General features: G+C 44.3%; 1 protein-coding gene across 7 annotated transcripts in view; it reads left to right on the forward strand.

Annotated features, from left to right (window-relative positions):
• Nucleotides 1-16,215: 16,215 nt before the first annotated feature.
• The window catches only part of YAF2 (YY1 associated factor 2), a 57,583-nt gene continuing 47,001 nt past the window's right edge, over nucleotides 16,216-26,797 (forward strand). Inside the window, exons 1-3 of one of the 7 annotated variants that reach the window (XM_039505730.1) lie at nucleotides 17,007-17,051; nucleotides 17,508-17,707; nucleotides 22,962-23,087. In XM_039505730.1, coding sequence (XP_039361664.1) covers nucleotides 17,022-17,051; nucleotides 17,508-17,707; nucleotides 22,962-23,087 — 356 coding nt within the window. In that variant the 5' untranslated portion in view covers nucleotides 17,007-17,021. Of the gene's footprint in view, nucleotides 16,384-17,006; nucleotides 17,052-17,507; nucleotides 17,708-18,825; nucleotides 18,956-19,554; nucleotides 19,664-22,080; nucleotides 22,725-22,961; nucleotides 23,088-26,797 lie in introns of those variants that run through there. The other 6 variants (XM_039505749.1, XM_039505756.1, XM_039505766.1 and 3 more) reach the window with 6 other exon arrangements.

A 26,797-nucleotide genomic window follows, 5' to 3' on the forward strand; every position in this document is an offset into this window, starting at 1 on the left:
TGAGCAATGTCATGGTAGCATTCTGTTTGGGTTTCTTGTGCCATGTTCACATATAACATTTAAAATACTTTTTTAAAATAAAAGAAATTCTCAGACAAAATCTGCTTTAAATTGGAATTAAGATTGAGAGTACATTTCAGTAATGAAATTAAGTATGAATGATGTAATTATCCCCAAAACAAGCATTACAAACCCCAAACATTCAGAGTTAAAGTTAAAATTAAATGAAACCTAAACATGCTACAGTACAGAAATGTACAATTGAGGAGCTCAAATTATCTTAATTGTGCTCAGTAACGACACCATGCAATAACTATCCAATTATGTTTAATGCATCTAAGAGTTTGTGGTCCCAGATTACATTAAACTGGTTTTTATGGATAGTTTTCTGTTTTCCTCATAGCATTACTAGAGTGTTAAGATTGTCTAAGTGCCTTAATTGTGCATTTCCAAACTTTAACATGTTTGTATTTCTTTCAAGTTTAACCTTAACTCTGAATTTCTTGGGTTTATAATGCTTGTTTTGTGGATAATTATATTATTCTAATGTTTTTTACTCCTAAATTACAGAAACCTACTCTCAACCGTAACTCTACCTAACACACACTTTTTTTGGGTCTGGGAATATATATATATATATATGGATGATATAAAGGTGCAAAGTTATTTGAGACAGTTATGTATGTGCCTATATATGGATTTAGACACCTCACTTTTGGCACCAAAGTTTGATAATCTTCACCTCAGACATGGATCCCCAGTCTCAAAGTCCCAGAATCTTTTGAAAGGACATGACTTGAATCCTATCTCAGTTATTATTGCTAGTTGTCTTAAAAATCACATCTCTCTTTTTTCACAGTGGATCAAATCTGCCACTGATTAACTGAATGCCCAATGTTAGATGAACAATACAGTATTCAAGGGACCAAAAAGGGAACAGATATTCAAACATTTACGTCTGATGTATTTTAACTCTGACATTTGGAGTCTCAGTTTAGAACTGTATTGATTTATACGGCGCATTGTCTGGTTTGTTTCTGAAGTCTTCTATACTTTTGTCAATGGACAACAAAATATTTTCACCTCTCCTAAAGTGATATAAATCTGTTGCAAGGCTAGTCATAGAGAGAAAAATTCTATTCTGTTTGAGGAGCATTAGCCTTTTTCCTTAGTGTTGATGAAAGCAGGCAATTTACTGTCAATTACAGGCTGTTTAGTTTACAGAACCTTATATTCAGACCTGGAATTAGCCATGCATATGAACATAATCTGATTGAAGACTGCTATTTGTCCATGGCTTGTCCTAGTCCAGTCAAATAAAAATTCCCATTGGTTGGTCCTTTACCAGCATGGTAAATTGTACTTCAAATTATGTCTTGTTACTCTTTGAAGCTTTTTCATCCTTTGATTGCTACAGTGTCTAAAATTAACACTGGAAGAATGATAGTTACTGTGGTATACAAAGGATTCTATAGCTTCAAAGATTATAGATTAAGTAGACTTGCTTTTGAAGATTAGTCTATCAATAATCCCAGTATTAATGAAAATAATACCTTACAACCCTGTAATGGGCTTTCAGGACTAGTCTTTCAGTTGTTTTCATCATATCTGCAAAACAGGCTTCAAACCGCAAGAATTCCAAATGCTGTTTGAATCATTTATTATGGCTGCAATTTTAGATATGGCCTTTCTGCTTGGACTTCCGACATTGCATATTTACCTTGCCTTGTAAGAAAATGATATATCCTTTTTTATACACTTCTGCATTCAAATCTGTCAGAATAATATTTTATCTTGGCAAATGTTCAGCCAGTACATCAACTTAAACAACAGAAGCTATTATGATTTTGAATCCCTTCAATCAAATCTCATCTTTGAAACCCTAGTGTGTACCTCACCATGAATTTGTGACTTTCCCACAACACCATTTGAAATTAAGGGATTGTTAGCTTTCAGACACAGGCATACCATCAAATTATGAACTGTGTTCTATCTTAAAAATGCCACTTGAATAAACCCTAGTTTGGCAGACCAGAGAGATAATGATTCATGCTTTAATTCTATCTGTTGGGTGCTATTGCAAAGCTGTTCTGGCTAGCATCCCAGGCAAATTATTAAGATTTAAATCCAGACAGAAAATAGCTATCAGAATATGCACCCATTTTAAACATCTAAACTCTATATCCTCTCTTATATTTCACCTCCTGAGGTTAGCAAATGAACACAAAGTCAATCAATCATTTTCTGCCACTGAAAGGTGCATTTTTAATACATCCACTACATAATTTGTGATCTTCTACTCTCATAGGGCCAGATTCTCAGTTAGTTTTAATCTGTGAAGGATAATTGACTTTAATGAAGATATGCTGATTTCACACCAGTTGAGACTCTTGCCCATTTACTGCACATTGATGTCATAGGCTTGGCAAAAGGGCTGCTGCCTACTGATCTGAGATATAGCTTTTGTCAACAAATAAATCCAATTATATGATGTTTTTTCTTTAAATGTATTACACGAGAGAAATAACCACTGCATTTATTTGGAATCTTCTTACTAGGGAATTATAATAATAGCTGAATATATTTTAAAAGAACTCTGCACCCCACACTGGAGCCCATATTTCATTAAACAACTACAACCCATACTAGATGGGGAACAGATCCTGAAAGAAATCTTTCCTGAACCCCCTTTTCTGGCCTTCAAACAACCCCCAACCTCTCCAAGCTCATCATCAGAAACAAGGTCCATGCAGACCAGGACCCACCAACTCAAAGCGGCACCACACCCTGCCGGAACAACAGATGCAAACTTGCAGACATATCTCCGCCGCTACAATATCAGCACCTTCACAACTCACCTCTCAAGATTCCTACACTTGCCTATCACAACATATGTGATGTACCTCATCTGGTGCATTAAATGCCCCAATAACAACTATGTGGGTAAATGAGACAATCACTATACACTCTAACAAACTCACATAGAAAAATGATAAAAGACAAAAACACGCTATCACCTGCGGGCTTTTCACAAAATGGTCACTCCATATATGACCAAAAGGAAACTTGCACAATACTTTTTCAAAAGATTAATCTGGAAGCTTAAATTCATAACTTTGTTAGACACTAAAAATCATGCACTGAATAAAGACACTGAATTTATCTCTCATTACAACAATCTATAACCCACTAATCCTCCTTCGTCCTGTGATTGCACTGGTGTTAACTGCCCACTTCACCTTGAATGGTCTCTTACAACGTGTTAATTAACTCCTTATGCTAAACAATCTGTTCCATCTTTTACTTAGCAGTGACACTCTAATACAGTGGTGGGCAACCTGTGGCCCGCACGTGGCCCGTCAGGGTAATCTGCTGGCGGGCTGTGTGACAGTTTGTTTACATTGACTGTATGCAAGCATGACCGGCCACAGCTCCCAATGGCCAATCAGAGCTGCAGGAAGCAGCGATCAGCATGTCACTGTGGCCCACGCTGCTTCTCGCAGCTCCCATTGGCCGGGAACGGCAAACCGCGGCCACTGGGAACTGTGGGAGGCCGTGCCTGCAGATGGTCAATGTAAACAAACTGTCTTGCGGCCGCCAGCGGATTGCCCTGATGGGCTGTGTGCAGTCTGTGGCCTGCAGGTTGCCCGCCACTGCTCTAATACCTTTCCTAGGTCTGAATGAGAACTCTACATAAATTCAAAAGCTTGTCTCTTTCAACAACAGAAGTTGGTCCAATAAAGGATATTACTCCATGCACTGTGTCCTTCTAATAACCTCTTATTTTAGGAGGGCCAGAAGGAATTAGTAATATTATACATCTGTTTATCCCCAAAATAGGATCCACCTTAGAATAAATAAAATAAGAAAATGGTTCACATCACATGAGACACTTTATTTAAATACCCACCAATCAGCCAAGGTCGGAAGTTCCTCTCCCCAAGAACAGAACCCATAGAAATTAAAATGGCTAAAAGAAAGTTGTTAATCACCTAGGCAAGAATCTTTCATAATCTGTATATGTATAAAACCTCTTTCTCCATCGTAATCTAGTTGAAAAGAACGACAAGTCACCAACCAAGGGTCACACCCTTCTTTCCTATCAGTGTTTTCACCCCAAAGTATAAACTATACATTGTGTACCTTATAAATCAAATATATCATGAATAATCTTTCACCCCAAATCAAAATCTGCACATTTGTTTGCCTTGTGGGTCAGATCTACATCCTTCTATATGTGAAAATGTCATTTGTTCTGTTGTAAGTCCAAAATAAAGTGTACTGCTTATGCACAATCAAAAATGTATGGAATATGTCATCCAAATTTAGATGATTATGTGGATTTTGTTGGTTTTCATTTTAAATAAAAGTTGTTGCATTCTAGAAGTAATAGGAATTCATAGAATCATAGATGATTAGGGTTAGAAGAGACCTCAGGAGGCCATTTAGTCCAACCCCCTGCTAAAAGCAGGACTAACACCAACCAAATCATCCCAGCCAGGCCTTTGTCAAGCCGGGCCTTAAAAACCTCTGAGGATGGAGATTCCACCACCTCCTTAGGTAACCCATTCCAGTGCCTCACCACCCTCCTAGTGAAATAGTGTTTCCTAATATCCAACCTAGACCTCTCCCACTGCAACTTGAGACTATTGCTTGTCTTGCACAAGGAAGAAGAAATGTTAAAACATATAAACCAGGGTGTAACTTTGGATATTAAGAGTTAATCGAGTGAGTTAACTGTGATTAATCAACAACCCTACTTTTAATATTCTAAACTGTTCTCTTTTGCACCAATCCAGTCAAAGAGGAGTACCACACTCTTAAAAGATGCCTTCAAGATGAGTGCATCCTTGGAAATCTGATAAATGTGTTAGGAATTGAGAATTTAAGATCATAAGTAAATGTAACAAGAAATCTTGATAATTTGCATTATTCCTGAATACAACCGCTGAGCCTCAGCTCTAGTCTATGATAATTGCTTGCAAGACTGTATTGTGTTGTAGTATGCACAATTGGCTATGTCTACATTTGAGTCGTGAACTGTTGATTGTACTAATGTGGTTCTGGGTGAATTAATAAATTGTTAGTTGGTTAAGAATAAGCAGGAGTTCTGAGTTGAAAAATACTATTCAAGTTAAAAGTTGACCTGAAAAGAAACCAGAGTTAAAACTAGTAAGCTAACACCTCTTGGGCTCAATAAAATGGGGTTATCCTACCGGATTCTATTATATATTGGCAAACCTAAGTTGTCAGATTCCAGCGCCCTGGCAAATTCATAAATTCCATGCTTATATCCCCACCCCCCCACTGCATTAGAGCATTCTTACGGTAGTTCTAACTTACACCAACCTGTAGTGGCTGCAAAAGGTTAAAACTCTAATTCAAGGTTGGTGTTGTGTAGGTGTGTCTTCAACACTCCTCCTTTTAAGTAACCCCATCCCCCTTTCCTGCTCACCAGCAACAAGGAACAGGTGTTACATGAGAGCCCCTGTCAGCTGTATGCCATTGCAGGGTTAAATTTGTATCCTCCAGGAGCCATTTGCAGCCAAAAAACACCAGCAAGATAGTGCAAAGCTTCTGCATCCCACTGAAGGAGCCAGCCCGTAGTGTTCAACTTAAGAGTTCCAAGAGTGAAAATCAGTAGAGGTCAGTACTATTATTATTTACTATTTTCTGGACACTTCTTGCAATGTGAAAATGGTCTTAAAATGCAATTCTACTGGGTCATCTAGACTTTACTAACTGCTTCTCTTTGAACAATCATCTAACAGAGTGAATCAAGCCTGATCTAATATGACTTACAGGCCCCCTTGAGAGGTTTCTCCTTCTCACAGCTCCAGACCACCTGTCAGTGCCATAGGCTCACTGTATACAGAGTATTATACCTAAGGGCAGAGCCTGAGGGTGCACTCCACATTAATTAAAAATCTTCCTTGCTCTCTTTCTTTCATTTATTTTGAAAAAGAACCATAATAAACAGGTTCTATAAAACAGTCAATTGAAATATTACACTTACCAACAATAAAAGTATTACCAATGGGAAAGGATGTAAGGAAGGAAAAAAGGTGAGTTTATTATCAGATTATAGAACAAACAATACTAGTGGTGAGGCATCTAGTAAGAAGTAGAATCATCCTGTAATTTATTAAAGAGCTTCTAATTGTCTATCCTGACCATCATCATAGACCTCTCCATTGTGTGTGTTATTTATTGGCTGTATTAGTGTATGGCTGTGTTTGCTTGATATTATATTTTATTTTGATTTAATTAAAGAAAAGGGAAAGTATAACAATATCCACTGGAGTCAGTGGTTATTGACACCTGCTATGTGGGGGGATGGGAAACACTTTCAAAGGGTATGTCTACAGCATGAAATTAATTCAAACTTATTTTATTTGAATTTTCAGAAGCAATTTTATACATTCGGTGTTGTGTGTCCCCACTAAAGCGTGTGAATCTGGCAGAGTGCGTCCACAGTATCGAGGTTAGCACCGACTGTCGGAGTGGTGCACTGTGGTAGCTATCCCACAGTTCCCACAGTCTTTGCCACTCATTGGAATTGTGGGTTAAGCTCCCAGTGCATGATGGGGCAAAAACATTCTCGCGCGTGTTTCTGGGTGTGTGCTGTCACTCGCTCCTCCCTCTGTGAAAGCTATGGCAGACGCCATACTACCAACAGACGGTGCAGCACGGTGCACTGCCTGTGTCCTGGTACTATGAATCCACCTCGCATGCTCTCATCTTTCTATCTACTCTTTAATCTAACCATTTCCCATCTTTTTTTGGCTACCATGAACAGAGCCGCACAGCTTCAGCCGCTTTTTCCATGTTGTCTGTCCTGGGCTCCTGTGGAATCTACAGAAGGCAACAATTCCCTGCTGTTTTTCGGCCATCGTGAACAGAGCCGCACAGCTTCCGCTGCAAACTCTGCTCATGTTTCTGCCGCAAACTCTGCTTTCCCTTTCTTGCAGCTCTAACGAGCTTCCCAACTCCGTGAAAGCTACAGAAGACAACCATTTACTGCCTTTTATCAGCCATCTTGAACCGAACAGCTCATTTCATGCCCTTTTTCCAGGATTACCCATGCAGGTGCCATAGCGCGGCAAGCCTGGAGCCCGCTCAGATCTCTGCTGCAGTTTTGACCATTCTAAATACCTCACGCATTATCCAGCAGTATGTGCAGCACCTGCAAAACCGGGCAAGGAAGCAACAACAACACAGTTACTATACTGATGGGGACATGGACACAGATATTCCTAGAAGCACGGCATGTGGCGATTGGGAGATCATGGTGGCATTGGGCCTGGTTCATGCCATTGAACACCAATTCTGGGCCCGGGAAACAAGCACAGACTGGTGGCACTGCATAGTGTTGCAGGTCTGGGATGATTCCCAGTGGCTGTGAAACTTTTGCATGTGTAAGGGCCACTTTCTTGGAACTTTGTGACTTGCTGTCCCCTGCCCTGAAGCACAAAGACACCAAAATGAGGGTCAGCCCTCAAGTTGAGACGTGAGTGGCCATAGCACTGTGGAAGCTTGCAACACCCGACAGCTCGGTCAGTCGGGAATCACTTTGGAGTGGGCAAATCTACTGTGGGGGTTGCAGTGCTGCAAGTAGCCAACACAATCATTGACCAGCCGCTCTCAAGAGTAGTGACTCTGGGAAACATGCAGACCATTGTGTATGGCTTTAATGCGCTGGGGTTCCCTAACTGCGGCAGGGCGATAGACAGAATGCATATCCCTATCTTGACCCTGGCATACCGGGACAGCCAGTATATAAACCGCAAGGGGTACTTTTCCATGGTGCTGCAAGCACTGGTTGATCATAAGTGACGTTTCACCAACATCAATGTGGGATGGCTAGGAAAGGTGCATGACGCTCGCATCTTCAGGAACTCCGGTCTGTTTGAACAGCTGCAGGAAGGGACTTACGTCCCAGACCACGAAATTACTGTTGGGGATGTTGAAATGCCTATAGTTAATCTCAGGGACCCAGCCTACCCCTTAATGCCATGGTTCATGAAGCTGTACACAGGCACCCTGGACAGTAGTAAGAAGCGGTTCAGCTATAAGCTGAGCAAGTGCAGAATGGTGGTAGAAGGTGCTTTTGGACATGTGAAGGAGTGCTGGTGCAGTTTACTGACTCAGTTAGATCTCAGCACAACAAATATTCCCATTGTAATTGCTGCTTGTTGCGTGCTCCACAATCTCTGTGAGAGTAAGGGGGAAACTTTTATGGCTGGGTTGGAGGTTGAGGCAACTCGCCTGGTGGCCAATTTCACACAACCAGACAACAAGGCGATTAGAAGAGCGCAGCAGGGCGCACTGCACATCAGAGAAGCTTTGAAAGCCAGTTTCATGACTGGCCAGGGCACGATGTGACAGTTGTGTTTGTTTCTTTTGAAGTTACCTGCCCCCTATATATCTATGAAAGGAAATAAAGTCTAAATTGTTAAAGAACAGTTTTTAATTATTTGATGCACAACACATTGAGAAATCAGAAGGCAGACTGGGGTGGGGTTGGGTTAAGGGGGTGGAGGAGAAGGGACAGACAAGTTGAGAAACCAAATCAAAAGGTTCCCATATGCCAGCTTTATGCTGCTTGGGCGATCCTCTAGGGTTCAGTGGGTGAGTCCCCATAGCCTCCCCCCTCGTGTTCTTGGGCATCTGGGTGAGGAAGCTAGGGAATTTGGGGAGGAGGAAGGGCAGTTATACAGGAGCTGCAGCAAAAGTCTGGTCTTGCTGCCTTTCCCGCATTAGATCCACCATACAGCGGAGCATGTCAGTTTGCTCCCCCATGAGCTTGACCATAGTGTCCTGCCTGCTCTCATCGCGCGCGTCTCTCCTCTGTTTGTGTTCCTGTAATGCTTTACGGGACTCCACAATTGTTTGCCTCCATGTATTCAGCTGGGCCTTATCAGTGCGAGAGGACTGCATGAGCTTGGCAAACATGTCTTCCCGAGTTCATTTTTTCTGCCTTCGAATCTGGACCAGCCTCTGGGACGGAGTGGATAGGGGCCACGTTGAAACATTTGCACCTGCAGGAGGAGAAAAAGGGAGGGTGGGATGACCACAGCAGTCCTACAGGCATTCCAGGAAGCTGGACTGAAAGCCAACCCCGCTAAATGTCGATTGACCAACAAGTGAACTACCTGATATATACTGTGGGTGGGGAATAGTTATGCCTTTTGGTGGGAAAGGTGAAGGCCTTGTCAGAATGCACTATCCCCTCTACAAAGAAACAGGTGTGCCGTTTCCTGGGGCTAGCACAATATTATAATGTTTCATGGCCAACTTTGCCATGATCACCACCTCTTTAACATAACTGGTGAAAGATGCCTTACCAAGGAAGACCCACTGGACTGAAGCCTTTGGCAAAGCCTTCCAGATAATAGAAGAATGACTGATCCAGGCAGGGCCTGCGCTACCATTTTTGCCACCCCAAGCAAAAAAATAAAAATAAAAAGCCACACACCCACCCATACACACACACACACACACACACAACCCCCAAATGCGCTTGGACTGCCACTGCCTGAACCACAAAAAAAAGTGCCGACTGGACTGTGCTGCCCCAAGAATGGATGGAATGCTGCCCCAGGCATGTGCTTGCTCTGCTGGTGTCTGGAGCTGGCCCTGGATCCAGGAACCCATTTTGTTTCACCCTGACCTCTTGAAGTCTTTTATTTTGTAAATGAACATAAGAACAGCCATATTGGGTCAGACCAGTGGTCCAGCTAGCCCAGTATCCTGTCTTCTGACAGTGGCCAATGCCAGATGCTTCTGAGAGAATGAACAGAACAGGCAATCACTGAGTGATCCATCCCCTATCATCCACTCCTAGCTTCTGGCAAACAGATGCTAGGGACACTCAGCATGGGGTTGCATCCCTGACCATCTTGGCTAATAGGCATTGATGGACCTATCCTCCCAGGGCCAGTGCAAGGATGTTTCGTGCCCTAGGTGAAACTTCCACCTTGCGCCCTCCCCCACCCCCCGCCCTGAAGTCCCTTCCCCCCCCCCCCCGCGGCAGCTCCCCGCCCTCCACCCTGAGGCACCCCTCTTGCAGCAGCTCCCCACCCTGAGGCACTCCCACCCCAGCTCACCCCTGCTCTGCACACGAGCACCCCGACACTGCTTCACTTCTCCCGCCTCCCAGGCTTGCGGCACCTAAGCTGATTGGTGCCGCAAGCCTGGGAGGTGGGAGAAGTGAAGCAGCGTCGGGGTGCTCGGGGAGGAGGCGGGGCAGGGGTGAGCTGGGGCGGGGAGTTCCCCTGCATGCCATCCCCCCCCCTTACTTGCAGCAGGTGGCCCTCCCTGTGCTCCCCTCCCCCAGCTCCCTCTGCCTAAATGCCGGCGGCCACCGGGACAGCCAAAGATCTGGCCACCATGGTCGCTGCCGAAGAATATGGCACCCCCCGCAAATCCTAGTACCCTAGGCAACCGCCTAGGTCATCTAAATGGTTGCACCAGCCTTGTATCCTCCATGAACTTACATAGTTCTTTTTTGAGCCCTGTTATCGTTTTGGTCTTCATAACACATACCCTGGTAACAAGTTCCACAGGTTTAGTGTGTGCTGTGTGAAGACTTCCTTTTGTTTTAAACATGCTGCCTATTAATTTCATTGGGTGACCCCTGGTTCTTGTGTTATATGAAGGAGTAAACAACACTTCCTTATTCACTTTCTCCACAACGTCCTCTCTTTTCCGAGATAAAAAGTCCTAGTCTTTTTAATCTCTCCTCATATGGAAGCTGTCCCAGACCCTTTGGTTGCTCTTCTCTGTACCTTTTCAAAGTCTAATATCTTTTTTGAGATCGGTGAACAGAATTGCACACAGTATTCCATGGATTTATGTAGAGACATTATGATATTTTCTGTCTTATCTATTCCTTTCCTAATGGTTCCTAACGTTCTTTTGGGGTTTGTTTTTTTGGCTGCACTCAGAGCAGATGTTTTCAGAGAACTATCCAGGATGACATCAAGTTCTTTCTTGAGTGGTAGCAGTTAATTTACACCCCATCATTTTGTAAGATTTCCAATGTGCATAACTTTGCATTTACCAACATTGAATTTCATCTGTCATTTTATGGCCCAGTCACCCAGTTTTGCGAGATCCCTTTGTAACTCTTTGCAGTCTGCTTTGTATTTAACTATCTCAATTTTGTACCATCTGCTAATTTTGCTACCTGTTTACCCCTTTTTCCAGATCATTTATGAATATGTTGAACAGCACTGGTCCCACTACAAACCCTTGGGGGACACCACTATTTACCTCTTTCCATTGCAAAAACTGACCATTTATTCCTACCCCTTGTTTTCTGTCTTTTAACCAGTTACTCATACATGAGAGGACCTTCCCTCTTATCCCATGACTGTTTACTTATCAAAGGCTTTCTGAAAGTCTAAGTACACTATATCCTCTGGATTACCTTTGTCCATGTTTGCTGACCCCCTCAAAGAATTCTAACAGATTGGTGAGGCATGATTTCCCTTTACAAAAGCCATGCTGACTCTTCCCCCACAAATTGTTTTCATCTGTGTAACAAAGTGAAGACTCACCAGCATAGCACCTCCTGCTGTTCATCTGGGAATTAGCTCTTTTCAACTCCAGAGTCACCTGCATTAGGGCACCAATATCCCTCCCAGAGCCCAATGCCCCTTTACCTTGGGGTTCTGCCCCCAGCAGTACCCCCTTACTTTGGGTTTCCCCTCCTAGGGGAACCCCCAACCCTCTAAACCCACCTTGCCTCAGTGGCTTCTGAGGGTCGTCATCTAGCCCCCACTCACTGGGGCAAACTGCAGTCTGTAAAGGCCACTCACCATTGGCAAGGGGTTAGGACCAGCTGCCTCTGCCTATTCCCAGGCTGTATCTCTGCAGCCCCAGTACCTCTTCATAGGCCTTCATCAAGGTCTACAGCCTGGGGGTTTACCAGGGCTGCTCCACCTCAGATACCTTGCTCCTAGGCAAGTAGCCCTTCTTCCTCTCAGGCTAGAGGGAAACTCCTCAGTGCCTGGCTCACAGCCCCTTTATAGGGCCAGCTGTGGCCTGATTGGGCTGGCCACACCTGTGGTCAGCTACTCCCTCAGCTGCTTTCACTCTTTCCCCCAGCCACAGCCCTCTCCAGGCCTGCTTTCAACCCCTGTTCTGTGGGAGTGGGGCAGCTGCCTCACTATAGTCTGATAATTCTGTTCTTTAGTATAGTTTCAACCAATTTGTCTTGTACTAAAGTTAGGCTTTACTGGCCTGTAATTGCCAGGTTCGCCTCTGGAGCCTTTTAAAAAAAATGGTGTCACATTAGCTATTCTCCAGTCATCTGGTACAGAAGCTGATTTAAACGATAATTACATACCACACTTAATGGATGCATCCGATGTCAGCCTTGGAGCTGTACTGTCACAAAAAGTGGGGGGAGGGGAACCTCTTGTCTTCAACATCAGTAGGAAGTTGTTCCCCCAGGAAGTTGCCTCTTCAGAGATAGAGAAGGAGGCCCTAATGGTAATGTAGATTGCCACGGACTCGCAGGGGCGAAAGAAAATGCAGGCCTGTTATTTACCAGGCTGCACGTGGCAACAGACTATATTGGTAAGGGATGCAAGGAGAGTGTGGGTCACGATGCAAACTGCAGACACACACACACACACACACACACACTAAACGTAATCAATTTAAAAGTTTTATTGGGGATAATTACAAGGGGTAAGGGAGCAGTGTATGATTAGCTAATAGAGTTAATGAAACTTAAAACACACAATGACTAAAATATCTACTAACAATGTTTATAAACAAAGATGCAGCATTTAGTAATAACTGATACTTACAAATACAAACCAACGCATAACGACCGGCAAACGTAGAAGCTCTGTTTGAAACACGTGAGCTGAGAGAGAGGCTTCGAGGTGATCAGGCTCGGTTACGGGTATACACAGGATACACGGGTATACACAGGATTCGTTTTTCTTTCTCCTCTCCCTGCCTGCACCTGGCAGGCAGGCCATAAAGTACCCACCATGACATCATAGAAGTGTCATAGGGGACGGGGCCCAAAACCTGTTTGTGTTCGTTTCTGATTGGCACAAGCGAAGTTAACACCATGTAGGGGAGCAGGTGCCTAAAAGTCTGGCTTTGCCCCCAAAAGGTGAGGAAATGCATATTGTCTTAGAATGCATTCAACACTGAATGACAAAAGAAGAGGCCAGGGCAATACCGGTATGGGCAAGTTTCACAGGATGCAGACAGGAACTCATCTCAACAGGTAAAAAGGTCTGTAGATGCCCTATGCTATTACCTATGGGACCACCCATTCCAGCTGGTGACTGTCCCCTGTGATGGCTACAGTTCCTGAAGGACCATAACTCCAGAGTGAGGTGGTGGTATTTGTCTCTGCAACCATACCAATTCACAGTGCTACATCAAGCTGGCATGGATTATAAAAATGCAGACTTCTTTTCACAAGACTGGTGGAGGCAGGAAGACTCAACACAAGTTCACCCAGTGACTCTGGAGCTGAGGAGGAGGGTGTGGGATGGGGTTTACAGACTACACACTAAACCAGAGCAAGGCATAAGTCAATACTGGGTTAGGGAGACCCCCACCCATTACCAGCTGCAGGGCATACTCCAGGTGGAGGGACAGTTTAAAAGGGCACTGGTAGCCCAGAGGAAGGGGGGGGAAAGTTATAGGCTGCACTGGGAAGTGAGATTTAAAGCCTGGAGCTGTGGAATAGTGACTACAGCATTGATAAGGCCAGTCTGCAAGAAGTGATTCATATTCCTCCTCTTGTTGGAGTTAGAAACCCGTAAGAGGCCCCAAAGAATGGGATATTGTCCCCCTGGAAGACTAAGCTGATACTACGATGACTGTGACCATGCCCCAAATGGAAGAGCCGCGGTCCAGTAGCAAGTGACCCAGGGAAAAGTATAACTTGGGGTGGACCAATGAGTGGTATGGACCCTGCAATACCTTTAGAGCCCTTGATTTGGACCCGGTGCAGTGGGGGACCTGGGTCCCTCTATACTGCTCCTACTCCCCTCTGCTGTGACAGAACCCCAAAGGGGAGTAGAAAGGACAGGAGGGTCTCAGGCCCATTGTATATGATTTGGCAGTGCCCCCTCCAGAATGAACAAGACTGATGAGAACTGTGGAGCTGCTGCCTGACCACTGGCCGGCTATAGCGATCTTTGGTGTTAAGAATGTAATTTGAAAAAAATCCTGTGAGTGGACAAAGTGCTCTTAGGTGCTGCATTTTGCAGGGAAAAGGGGAATAAAGTTCACCTAAGAATCTAGAGATATTCCCTTGCTGTATATTTCTGTAATGTCCTATTGTGATGTTGCACCCCAAAAGGCTTTATGGAAATATGCCTATGAATGTATATATGACAACTGGAATATGTTTTATGTTACATATCTCTGTAAAGGTTATGATCTACTGAATCTATTCATCCTATTTGTATGCATGTATCATTTTTGTATTCGAAGTTATGAATATTGGCTGTGTACTGGTTTGATTTTCGGTAGCCTTAGGGCTTGGCTACACTGGAGAGTTGCAGCACTGGGGGTGGGTTTACAGTGCTGCAACTTACTCACTGTCCACACTTGCAAGGCACATACAACGGACAATAGATCTTGGAAGGCTCCAATCCACATAAGAAGTCTACTTGAGGTCATTCAAGGTAGCATGTGAACCATGGCTGCTACCTGTAAGTTCTGAGTCATGCATGGACATAGGCACAGCTGATTGCTTTGAGATATTGGTAGTGATTTCAAGTGAGTTTTGGGTGTGGTGGCTGGAGAACAGACAAACTGGTTACTAGTTTGTTATTTTCTGTTTGCTTATTTTGGGTAAGGGAAGTAGGGACAGAAAAGTAAGCAAAATAAGTAAGAGTAAAGATCAGAAGAAGTTAGAACTGCACAGGTTGCAAATTGCCCAGAAAGGCTGAACACTGGGCACTGGGAAAGTCTCTGTTAACTAAGGGTATGTCCAGACTACCCGCCGTATCGGCAGGTAGCAATTGATTTTTCGGGGATCGATATATCACATCTCATCTAGACACGATATATCGATCCCTGAACGTGCTCCCGTCGACTCCGGAACTCCACCGTGAGGACCCCAGGTAAATCGATCTAAGATACTTCGACTTCAGCTATGCTATTCACATAGCTGAAGTTGCGTATCTTAGATCGATACCCCCCCTAGTGTAGACCAGCCCTAAGAAGCCCGTGAGCTGAGTGCATCCCAGTTTCAGTGAACTGGAGAGGGGGTGTGAACCAGCACAAGAAAGCAGGAAAATGACTACCAGTGAAGCAGCTACTAAACTAGAGCTGGCTAGACTGGAAGCAGAAGAGAAGGCAAAGGACCAGGAGTTTCAGTTGAAACTCAAAGAAGCAAAGGCAACTGCACACAGAAGGGCTATGGAGGCAGAAACAGCCAGGGAGGAGGCTGCCCATAAAAGAGCCCTGGAGTTAAGAGAGAGAGAGAGAAATACAGGCCCAAATTGAGGTCCAGAAGCATGAACTGGCTGTTACGGAGTTGAAGAGACAAAACTCTCCAGCTGCTGACTCCACTTCCCCAAAAATTCACAAATGGGAGCGACTATATCCACAGTATGATGAATCCAGCAATATTGCTGAATGTTTCATCAGCTTTGAGAGACTATGCACCCTCTATGCTATCCCTGAAGATCAAAAGATGACCACATTGATAGCAAAATTAACTGGCAGAGCTCTAGACATAGTCAATAAAATGCCTATTAATGATGCTTCAAATTATGGTAAATTTAAGGAACTGGTTTTGAAATAGTTTCACATTACACCTGAAACCTACAGGGTTAAATTCAGGAGTTTTAAGAGGGGATCTGAATTGAGTAATGTGGCTTATGTAAATGAAATGAAAAATCTGGTAGATAAGTGGGTGAGGGGGAAAGGCATTACAAGCTTTGAAGGAATGTGTAATTTGGTTACTCAGAAACAATTCCTAAATATGTGCAGTAATAATGTAAAACAGTATTTGTGGGACAAAAAGCTGAATGCAGTGGGAGAATTAGCTGGGTTGCAGACTCTAATGGGCAAGCACAAGCTGCAATTAAGCATAAACCACTGGCAGAGGGGTACAGGATTGGGGGAAAGCAAAATCACCATTTTACCCCTGGGAAAAAGGAGGCTGGGCCATCACCTCCCCATTCCCCTGTTACTCATCCCAAATCTCCTGTACAAGCAGAGGAGCCCAAGAGGTGCTATCATTGTAAGTCCACTGAGCACTTGAGGAATAATTGTCCTTGGCTAAGAGGGAACAGGCAACACATGAAGCTGCTGTGTCTCAGAGCCAGGCTGCAGCCTCTTTCCACACAGGATTTGTAAAGGTTGCTTCTACCCAACCAAGCAGTGAGTATCTGCATGCTGTTAAACTTAATGATAAATTACTCATTGGATTAAGAGATACAGGTGCTGAAATTTCTGTGGTCAGGAGGGACCTGATCCAGGAGAAGGATTTGTTGCCAGGGAAAATGGCAGAATTAGAACTGGTGGGAGGTTACGTCTTGCATCTTTAGCTAAGGTACACATGAAAACTGGTCATTTGCAGGCTAAGCTGACTGTTGCAACAGTGGCACACAATTTTGCACTGTTTCTACTAGGGAATGATTTATTTGATGTGGCAGGAACTGTCCCAGGGTTTGTTAGCAGCAAGAAGGAATCCTGTGCTAAAACCCCAGAGGGGAGGTTGTGAGGTCACATGGACTGCTGGGGGAATAGGAAGGTGTCTCTTAAACTTCTCTGTGGCAGTAAAGAATGCAGCTTTGGGGGCAGCAATAGTTGTAACCAGTTCCTGTAGCCCTGTGGCTCAAGGCAAGTCCCAGAGGGAGGGGCTGGCGGAAGCCAGCTCCTGTCCCATAATCATCTGCCTGCAGGAGGGGAATGTTCCACCTTGTAGCAGGGAGGCCATCCCAGCTGCTGACTGCCATGAAGTTGCAGGTCAGCAGGGGACAGGGCCTGCCCTGGGTGCACAGACACATGTCCCAAAGATGGAAGTTGGGATCCTGATAACTGCTGCGGTGAGAATAGACCCCAAAGACTCTGTAGCTGGAAGCAGGCCCAGCCTGAGGGAAGGGGGTGGGGGTGGGGATTTTGCTGGCCAGTGAAGGATCTGTCATAGCTGGTAGCTGTGAGTCCATAGCTGGACCAGGGTCACCTTCCCTTTTGGGGGACACAGAAGTGTCTGACCCAGAGAGGAGTCCAGAGAGGGAAGTCCAGATGAAAGGGGTGGGGGGTCGGAGAGTCCACCCACCTTTTGTAGGGAGGATCTATCCCAGGAGGAGGGTGAAAAATCTCCTGTGGATCAGGGTTTAAGGGAAAACTGAGGGTCAGATCTCCTGGAGGGGAGAGCCCCCACAGCTAATCTTTTGGGAACAGACAGTGGGGTGTCCAAAGGGGTCTTACCAATCCAAAGCACTCCACTGAAAGATGTTCCTGCTACACTTGTAAGAGATAAAACTGTCTCTTCAAGGCAGGAGGAAGAAAAACTTTGCCTTAGGGAAACTTCACAAGTGTGTGAGGTCCAGCCCAGAGAAATTCCAGAGGGAGGGGCTGAGGGCCGGCATGGTTGCAGTATACCCTTTCCTTGCCAAAGCCTCAAACATATGCCTGAATTAAAAGCCTTCTCCAAAGAGGCAGAAGAATCTGCATCAGGGCACCTATCATGGTACACAAAGTAAGTGAAAAAGGTAATAGACACTAAACAAGCCAAATTGTGTGAACAGAGCCTGTCTGCCATAGATTTGTTGTTAATCTTGTGTCTTTTGCAACTTCATCTATATGTCAAGACAAAGGAGTTAATACTAGTGGTAAACCCTTTAAAGATGTGGAACATACCTGATTTGTGAAAAAAAACAAAACCATTGTACATGCTAGGGATGGTGACAAGACAGTCCCACAAGCATGTTACCTTTCAGCTTATACCTATAAACAGGCTGGAAGCTTGGCATAGCAGCAAAAGCATAACAGGCATATACTGCTGTGTAGAAGGGAAAACTGAGGCACACTGCCTCATGGCATTGGTGGCTAAATGCCAGGACGCCAACACTTTAACAAATATTGCTGTCTGCATTCTGTTAGCAACATTACACCCCAACCTGTTTTCAGGCACCTGGGGACAAGGAACCCCAAAACTTGCTAGAACACTTATGAATGACATCCTTTCCGTACCTTTAAACCATATGGAGTGTGACCAAGACAAACAGGGATTTTACATGTACTGCCTCCACCGTGGATAGTGTCCAAGTCTCTGGCAGTAAGTTCAGAAGGGTGTGACATTGCACCCCATAAGGCTTTAGAGAAATATGCTTATGACTGTATATATGACATAACTGGAATATGTTTTATGCTATATATGCATGTAACATATCTCTGTAAAGGTTATGGTCTACTGAATCTATTCATCCTATTTGTATGCATGTATCATTTTTGTATTTGAAGTTATGAATGTTGGCTGTGTACTGGTTTGATTTTTAGTAGCCTTAGTAAGGCATTTGGGCAGCTTCTTTAGAAAGGAATTTAAGTGCCCAATCAAGAAACACCTTATGGACAATGGATCTTGGAAGGCTCCAATCCACATAAGAAGTCTACTTGAGGTCATTCAAGGTAGCATGTGAGCCATGGCTGCTACCTGTAAATTCTGAGTCATGCATGGACATGTGACTTGCCCATGTGGTGCCAAAACTCCATCTTGTAGCTGGGATTCTACACAGGGGGAGGGAGGGGTGTCCACCCACAAGAGAGAGTCTATTTAAACCCCTCCATTTTGTCTTCAGCTGGCTCAAGAGATAGATAGCCTCTCCACCCCAAAGGATACCTGAAAGAAACTGGGACAAAGGACAGTAAGTACAGGGGGTGTGAGTGATTGCTGGACTCAAACTAGAAGACCAGTCTGTAAAAGAGGCTTATTGGAACCTCTCTGAGGGTGAGATTTTATCTGTATTCTGCTTCCTACTGTATTAGGCATAGGCTTGCACGTTTTATTTTATTTTGCTTGGTAGTTCACTTTGTTCTGTCTGTTATCACTTGGAACCACTTAAATCCTACTTTTTGTATTTAATAAAATCACTTTTTACTTATCAATTAACCCAGAGTATGTATCAATACCCGAGGGAGGGGAGGGCAAACAGCTGTGCATCTCTCTCTGTGTTATAGAGGGCAAACACTTTATACAGGGTACAATGGATTTATTTGTGGTTCGGACCCCATTAAAAGCTGGGCATCTGGGTGTTAAAACAAAAACACTTCTTAAGCCATTGTCAGTTAAGCCTGCAGCTTTTAGGAAACGTGGTTGAAACTTGGGTCTGGGTTTGTAGCAGGCTAGCGGGTCTGGCTCAGAGCAGGCAGGGCACTAAACCCCCAATCTGGCAAAAAAGGCGGGCTCAGGGGTAGTCTCAGCACATCAGTTGGCAGCCCCAAGGGGGTTTCTGTAATCCAACCGTCACACTTATTACTGTCCCAAATTGAGGACTTACCTGAAGCTTGCTCTCTCTGAGCAAGTTTCTCCTCCTTCCTGCCTCCTAGGTTGAGGAATGCTGCTGAGCGCTACTGCCTGGAGCACGAATCCATCTTTCAAAAATCACTCTGTCCTGTGTCACAGACCAACAATATTTTAGATGTGGTTACATCAAAGGTAGGCACATCACTGGTGGTTTCCTGTGCCTCTATAAGTGTACCAAGGTATGCAAAAAATAGTATTTCTTCTCTCTGTAATGTTATTCAAATAGGATGAAATTCACTTAACTGCTTAAAATAAGGCTTAAATAGGCAGGTTTAAAACAAATAAAAGGAAGTTCTTCTTCACACAGCGCACAGTCAACTAGTGGAACTCCTGGCCTGAGGAGGTTGTGAAGGCTAGGACTATAACAGGGTTTGAAAGGGAACTGGATAAATTCATGGAGGTTAAGCCAGGATGGGTAAGGACTGGTGTCCCTAGCCTGTGTTTGTCAGAGGGTGGAGGTGGATGGCAGGAGAGAGATCAGTTGATCATTACCTGTTAGGTTCACTACCTCTGGGGCACCTGGCAAAGGCCACTGTCGGTAGACAGGATACTGGGCTAGATGGACCTTTAGTCTGACCCAGTATCGCTGTTCTTATGACTTAAGTGGTGAACAGGTCTTCTGCTAGCCCTCTGCATGTGGGTAAATTTAACTCATCTTGAGCAGGGTCAGAATGGTGGAATCTGAAAGATTAGTGGGCAGTTAGGAATGATAGTTGGGGATTAGCAGTTGTTGCTCTCCCTGATGATCAGAAATGATACTCCCCAGGAAATTGTCCCTTATAGGAAAGAGAAAAGCTGCTACTCTTAGGTTGCAACATAGTAAAATAGCAGCTTATCCTAGTGTTTCATAGGCAGTGGTCCGAGTTTTATTTTGTCTCTTTTCATTTCTATGGGAAAATTCATAATGTCAGAGAAAAGGTCAAGAAAAAAGGGGTTATTTCAAAATAGTTGCTTTCTCAAAGGGGAAAAAAAGTTATGTATACAGTAGAGACTGTTATAAATAAAAGGGCACCAGGAGACAGGTTCTACCATCATTTCCAATCTAAAGATTTCTTCACAGTATCCAAGTGTCCAGCGTAGCAGTGCATCTCTGGGTTCCATCCCTGTTGTAGACCAGGCTCTGGGAGCGGCAGGGAAAAGGAAGAAGTAGACATTGAGGGAAAGGGAGAAGTGAGGATGGGGAGAGGGAAACATGGTAAGGAGCATGGAGGGCAGTGATCATCAGACAGAAAACAATATTCATTCTTCATTTTGTAACAAGTAGTCTACTACAGCCATAGCTGGCAAGGTCCAGAAAGAGGGGCTGTGGTGCTTTTAGGTAAATGCTGAATGCCCCAAGAAATGAGGAGACAACCTTTTAGTATAATATAGCTCACTATTAGTAGGTCCATCTCGATTTTCAGCCTACATTTTCCTTTTCTTTATTACACCCCACTATTCCTAGCTAAAAGTCTTTTTGGCAACATTCTTAGTGTTTTGTTGAATGTTGTTAGAGCATACCATGTTAGTCACATTTTATTTGTACTTAAGAATCTATAAGTACAAATATTAATATTATTTGTATCCTTGTATCTAATGCTGGATAAGATCTATTATCTTATGAGTTTGTACCAGCATCTGTCACACTAATACCAGTGTCTGGCATAGCAAGGTACCTAATGGAACTTCATGGAGTCTTCTGCTCTTCTGACCCTGGTTATAGGCAGCAGTGCCTGGGATACATTTTTTTTTTCTTGGGCGAGGGGGTCTAATTATTGTGGTAAATGTTACTCTGTGATAATACGAAAGTTTTATCAAAGAGGGGAGGTCTTACAGCATGATGTAAAGTGGTTAGATTCTAGTTTAGATTACTCTCTTCTGGAATTTTGTTCCACAGCCAGATCTCCTTAACAGATAACGCTTTAACTCTGGCTCTCATAGTGTTTTGTCCTGAGCTTTGATCAGCATTGTTCCAGTGGAATGCAGTTATATTGGTAGTTCATAGATGGGAAATGTAGTCTCTCATGTACATAGGACCTAGGGTTCACAAGTTTGGTTGGACATATTGCTGGAGGTTTCATCACATGACATCATCTTTAATTAAAATTTTATCTTTAATTCCTGGAGACTCCAGAACAATCCTGGAGGATTGGCAACCCTATTAGAACCAGATCCATTAATGGCTGTGAAGAGCATGCCCAAGGCCTTGAACTGGCAGTGAAAATGGACCAAGAGCCAGTGCTGATGCGGCCTAACCTGTGGAGAAAGTGGGCTGTCTTATTCTGTACTACCTGCAACCTTAGTATTGTTCATATTTATATTCAGGGAATTATGATTATCCAGTCTGGGGCTGATAAATGAGGCCAGGTCTCTGGCTCACAGGAAGAGGTGTAGTTTGAAGAGATGAAAGGTAGAGGTTTTCTGGATCAGTCCTGGCTTTATGAGGATTGGGTGCTATCTTGCAGTGTGTGTAATTTACGTATCATCCTAGGTGAGATGACATTCATTTACATGTAATAGGAAAATGGTTCTGTCATGTATTTCAGCTCATGCACTCTACATCTGTAATGCATCAAAACACGCATGGCCTATATGAAATACATATGTCAGCGCTGGAGAGGGGATCCGTGTCTTGGCCCGCCTGGCAGCTTGCTTGCCATGTGCTGTTAGGCAAGCTATTACAGGCGCAGGAGACAACACAATGGCCCGGGGGACCCCCCACCCCGTCACTCCCAGCGCGGCGGGGACCCCCAACCCACACATGGGGGGGTTGCTGGCCCAGCACACGCACGAGTTCCCATCTCCTGCCACCTGCCCCCCGGGCGCTGGCCGTGAAAGGGCGACCCCGACAGTCGGGGCTGTGTGGGGTGAGGGACCTGGGCTGCCCTAGCGGCCTCAGCTCTCCGCCCGCCTGCCCTGACCGCAGCCGCATCCCCGCGCCCCTCCGGCGCCGCCGGCCGATGCGAACCTGCCGCCTCGCGCGGCCTGAGGCTCGGAGGGCTGCGGGCGGCCGCTGGTTGGCGGCGGGGGGACACGTGAGGGAGGAGGGGGCGGCAGCGGGAGCCGGAGTTTCCCCGACAGCTGGAGGTTGCGGCGGCTCCTCCTCCCCGCTCGAGCCAGGGCCCCCCGCGCTCCTCCTTATTTACAAACACACAAAGGGCCGGGCCGGGGTCGCGTCTGCAGCCGGCATGGGAGACAAGAAGAGCCCGACCAGGTAAGGGCGGCGCGGGGCCCTGGCGCCGGCAGCGCCCGCGCCCTGGATTAGCGGCGCCTCCTGGCCGGGCCCGACCCTGCGCCGGGAGCAGCGGCGGCGGCGAGCCGGCTCCGCCGTGCAGCGGCCATGGCGGCCGCGGGAGCCGGGCTGCAGCGGGGGCGGTCGGGCCGGGCCGAGAGCCGGGCCTGACCCACCACCCTGCCTGTTTTGTCCCTCCCCTCGTTGTGTGTGTTGCAGGCCGAAGCGGCAGCCGAAACCCTCCTCGGACGAGGGCTACTGGGACTGCAGCGTGTGCACCTTCCGGAACAGCGCCGAGGCCTTCAAGTGCATGATGTGCGATGTGAGGAAGGGCACTTCCACCCGGTGAGTGTCCGGCCACCCCGGCCCGGCCGCCGGCGAGCCGCTCGCAGCAGCCCCGGCATGCCAGGGAGCCGCCTACTGCAGCAGGAACTAGGTCAGATTTATTGGGGACTCTGTCGCCCGCGGGCTGCAGGGACAGGGACCAGAAATGCTGCAGCGTTTGATCCCAGAGTCATTTAACCCTTTGGCTCTGCCAGCTAAGAGGCATTTTCCTTTATGAAATTAACAGAATACCTGTCCAGACACTAGCTGATTCAGCTCTGAAATCATCTGGAAGGGAAGAAGAGGTGAGCTCCCTTCATTGCTAGGCGCTCCCTGGGCTTGACTAACATCTTGTTGTGCTTTGATTAATGTGTAGTGTCCAAGCAGGTTTCCTTTTGTATGTTGAACTAAGATAGCGTATGCAATGTTACATTTTGAATATAATGCCTGTGGGGTTTATTCACCTAATTATGAAAATAATTCCATGCAACATAATATGATAATTATTTTCAAGTTTTAATATATAAAACTATCTGTACAAAGTACAATGTGTTAAACTTTCATTTTTTTAATTGAAAGAAAGACAGGTCTGGGTCACCTTTATACTATTTTACATCCTAAAGCTTTTACCTGTATTAGTGTTTTTTCTTTGTGCAGTAGCCTAATTCTGTTTCCCCAAAAAACCTAAACAAAAATCCCTAAATTTTGTTTATTTTATCTCTAACATTAAAGAACTGTCCTGTTTATTTTCAACCCCACCTTAGAGATTCCATTTCTCTAGAGAGGCAATTTCCCCATACTGATTTTACAAAAGAAATGTAAATTAGCTGAGTTTTATTATACAGAAAAGTCAGTCTGAAAATCAGTGACTTCCTAGAACAGCCTTTTTCTTTAGAACTCCTTCAGAGAGCATGCTGGGAATTACATGGATCCAACACGTCTATATAGTTTTAATATTATAGGTTAGAACAGAAATAGTCAATTATTTTTTGTCAAGATACAGATTTCTTAGTCTAGGTATAGTCAAGGTCCAGACTCCAGAGGAAATAATAATAAAACCCCCAATAATGATGATAAGAAAATAAAAATATTTTGGTGTCTGTTCAAAAGTGTTTGGTGGTCCAGATTTGGCCCACGGTCCGCCTATTGATTACTCCTGGTTTAGAACATGCACTAGAGGATGGATAATTCTATAAAACCAACAAGAGTGCAATTGCAGAGTCCTTTGCACATTAGCATAAGAAAATACTTATTTAATGAGCTTTTATTATTACTATTATACCTCATCAGTTAATCTTGTTAGCAAAAGAAGTTTGTGGCCATAGAAATCGCAGTCTTATCAAGAGTTATAAGAACTTCAATGGCTAGCCAACTACAAAAGCAGTTTCTCCTCCCTTGGTGTTCACACCTCAACTGCTAGAAGAGGGCCTCATCCTCCCTGATTGAACTAACCTCATTATCTCTAGACTAAATATGCAGGCAAGAATCATACCTGCCTCTGGAAATGTCCACTACATGCGTCTGACGAAGTGGGTATTCACCCACGAAAGCTTATGCTCCAATACGTCTGTTAGTCTATAAGGTGCCACAGGGGTCTCTGTCGCTTTTTACAGCTCCAGACTAACATGGCTACCCCTCTGATACTTGATTCCAGACATAAACCATAACAATGTTGAATATGACTTTTGCAATGAATTTATGGTAAGTCAGTGTTAGAATACAAAACTGTGTAGAATTGAGTAAAAGAATTTCAGGAATAGAGATGAGTCTGTCTCTCTCTCTCTTTTTTTTTTTTTTTTTTGAAAACCATAATGAATGGTTAAGAATTTTTTTCAAAGCTAACTTTAAATTAATATGAGACTGGCTTTCTGCTTAAGTCACTTTGTCAGTTTTCAGAGAATTTAATAAGCTATACATCTTTAATAGAAGCAGGTGGGTGAGGTAATATCTTTTACTGGACCAACTTCTGTTGGTGAAAGAGACAAGCTTCACAGACCTGAACAAGAGCTGGGGCTAAGTGCAACAGCTTGTCTCTTTCACCAACAGAAGTTGGTCCTATAAAGATTACCTCACCCACCCTGTGTCTCTACTATCTTGGGACCAATATGGGTACAACAGCACTGCAGACATGCCTCTTAATAGTCAGACAGCATCCATAAAAAGTTACAGTGCCAGAAGAGTGAAAGCAAAATTTCCCAAACAAGTTTAATACAAGTGAAGATGACAGCTTCTCCTAGACTTCATTAAGGACTCAAAGCCAGTTAAAATAGTGTTTTATTACACTAAAAAAATCATTTGGGAGATAAGTATTAGAATCTACAGGTGGGATTGGGTAGAGAGGCAGCTGTGGGAAACCATTGCTTTATTCTATGGTATTTTAAAAAGAAAAAAACTCTAATTTTGTTTTTCCTCGTTCAGTGATGTTCTGATATGGAGGGTTTCAGTAGATTCATGGATTTTTGTTCCCCCACTTGAAAACCTAAACCAATGATGTAATCGACCAGACATATGGATTTCTTGCCATAAGACTGTCATATTTTCAAAAACAGCCTTTTAAATTGTGTTTACAGCACAATGTGTGCAAAGTCCTGGATTTACACATGCCAGTCATACGTACAGATAGTTGAATCACATGTTCAGTTACATTTGTGTGTACAAAATAAGCCCTAATCCTGCATTTGGATTTGTGCTAGTGAATGCCTGTGCCCATGAAGAACTTGGTTAGGCTCATTAGAGTCCATGTATGGATCCAATTATAGGAGCCTTAGAGGCTAGAGCAGGGGTAGGCAACCTATGGCACGTGTGCCAAAGATGGCACGCGAGCTGATTTTCAGTGGCACTCACACTGCCTGGGTCCTGGCCACTGGTCCAATTTTAAATAAAGCTTCTTAAATAAGGTTTTTAAAATGTTTACTTTATATACAACAATAGTTTAGTTATATATTATAGACTTATAGAAAGAGACCTTCTAAAAACATTAAAATATATTACTGGCACGTGAAACCTTAAATTACAGTGAATAAATGAAGACTCGGCACACCACTTCTGAAAGGTTGCTGACCCCTGGGCTACAGTGAGGGCCTTCTGAAAATGTGTTCTAGATAGTGCATGCAAAAAAAAAAAAAATGTTTTGTAATCAGAGGGAAGACTAGTCACTCCCAATTAACACTTTTGTTAGAGAGAGAGAGAGTGGATGAATTCTGTAGCCTTTTAAGAACATAAGAATGATTGTACTGGGTCAGACCAAAGGTTCATCTAGCCCAGTATTTTGTCTACCGACAGTGGCCAATGCCAGGTGCCCCAGAGGGAGTGAACCTAACAGGTAATGATCAAGTGATCTCTCTCCTGCCATCCATCACCAAACTCTGACAAACAGAGGCTAGGGACACCATTTCTTACCCATCCTGGCTAATAGCAGTTAATGGACTTAACCTCCATGAACTTATCCAGTTCCCTTTTAAACCCTGTTATAGTCCTAGCCTTCACAACCTCCTCAGGCAAGGAGTTTCACAAGTTGACTGTGTGCTGTGTGAAGAACTACTTCCTTTTATTTGTTTTAAACCTGCTGCCCATTAATTTCATTTGGTGGCCCCTAGTTCTTATATTATGGGAACAATAACTTTTCCTTATTCACTTTCTCCACATCACTCATGATTTTATATACTTCTATCATATCCTCCCCTTAGTCTCCTCTTTTCCAAGCTAAAAAGTCCTAGCCTCTTTAGTCTCTC

This window comes from Mauremys reevesii, linkage group 1, assembly GCF_016161935.1.
Source record: "Mauremys reevesii isolate NIE-2019 linkage group 1, ASM1616193v1, whole genome shotgun sequence".
Classification (NCBI taxonomy): domain Eukaryota; kingdom Metazoa; phylum Chordata; order Testudines; family Geoemydidae; genus Mauremys; species Mauremys reevesii.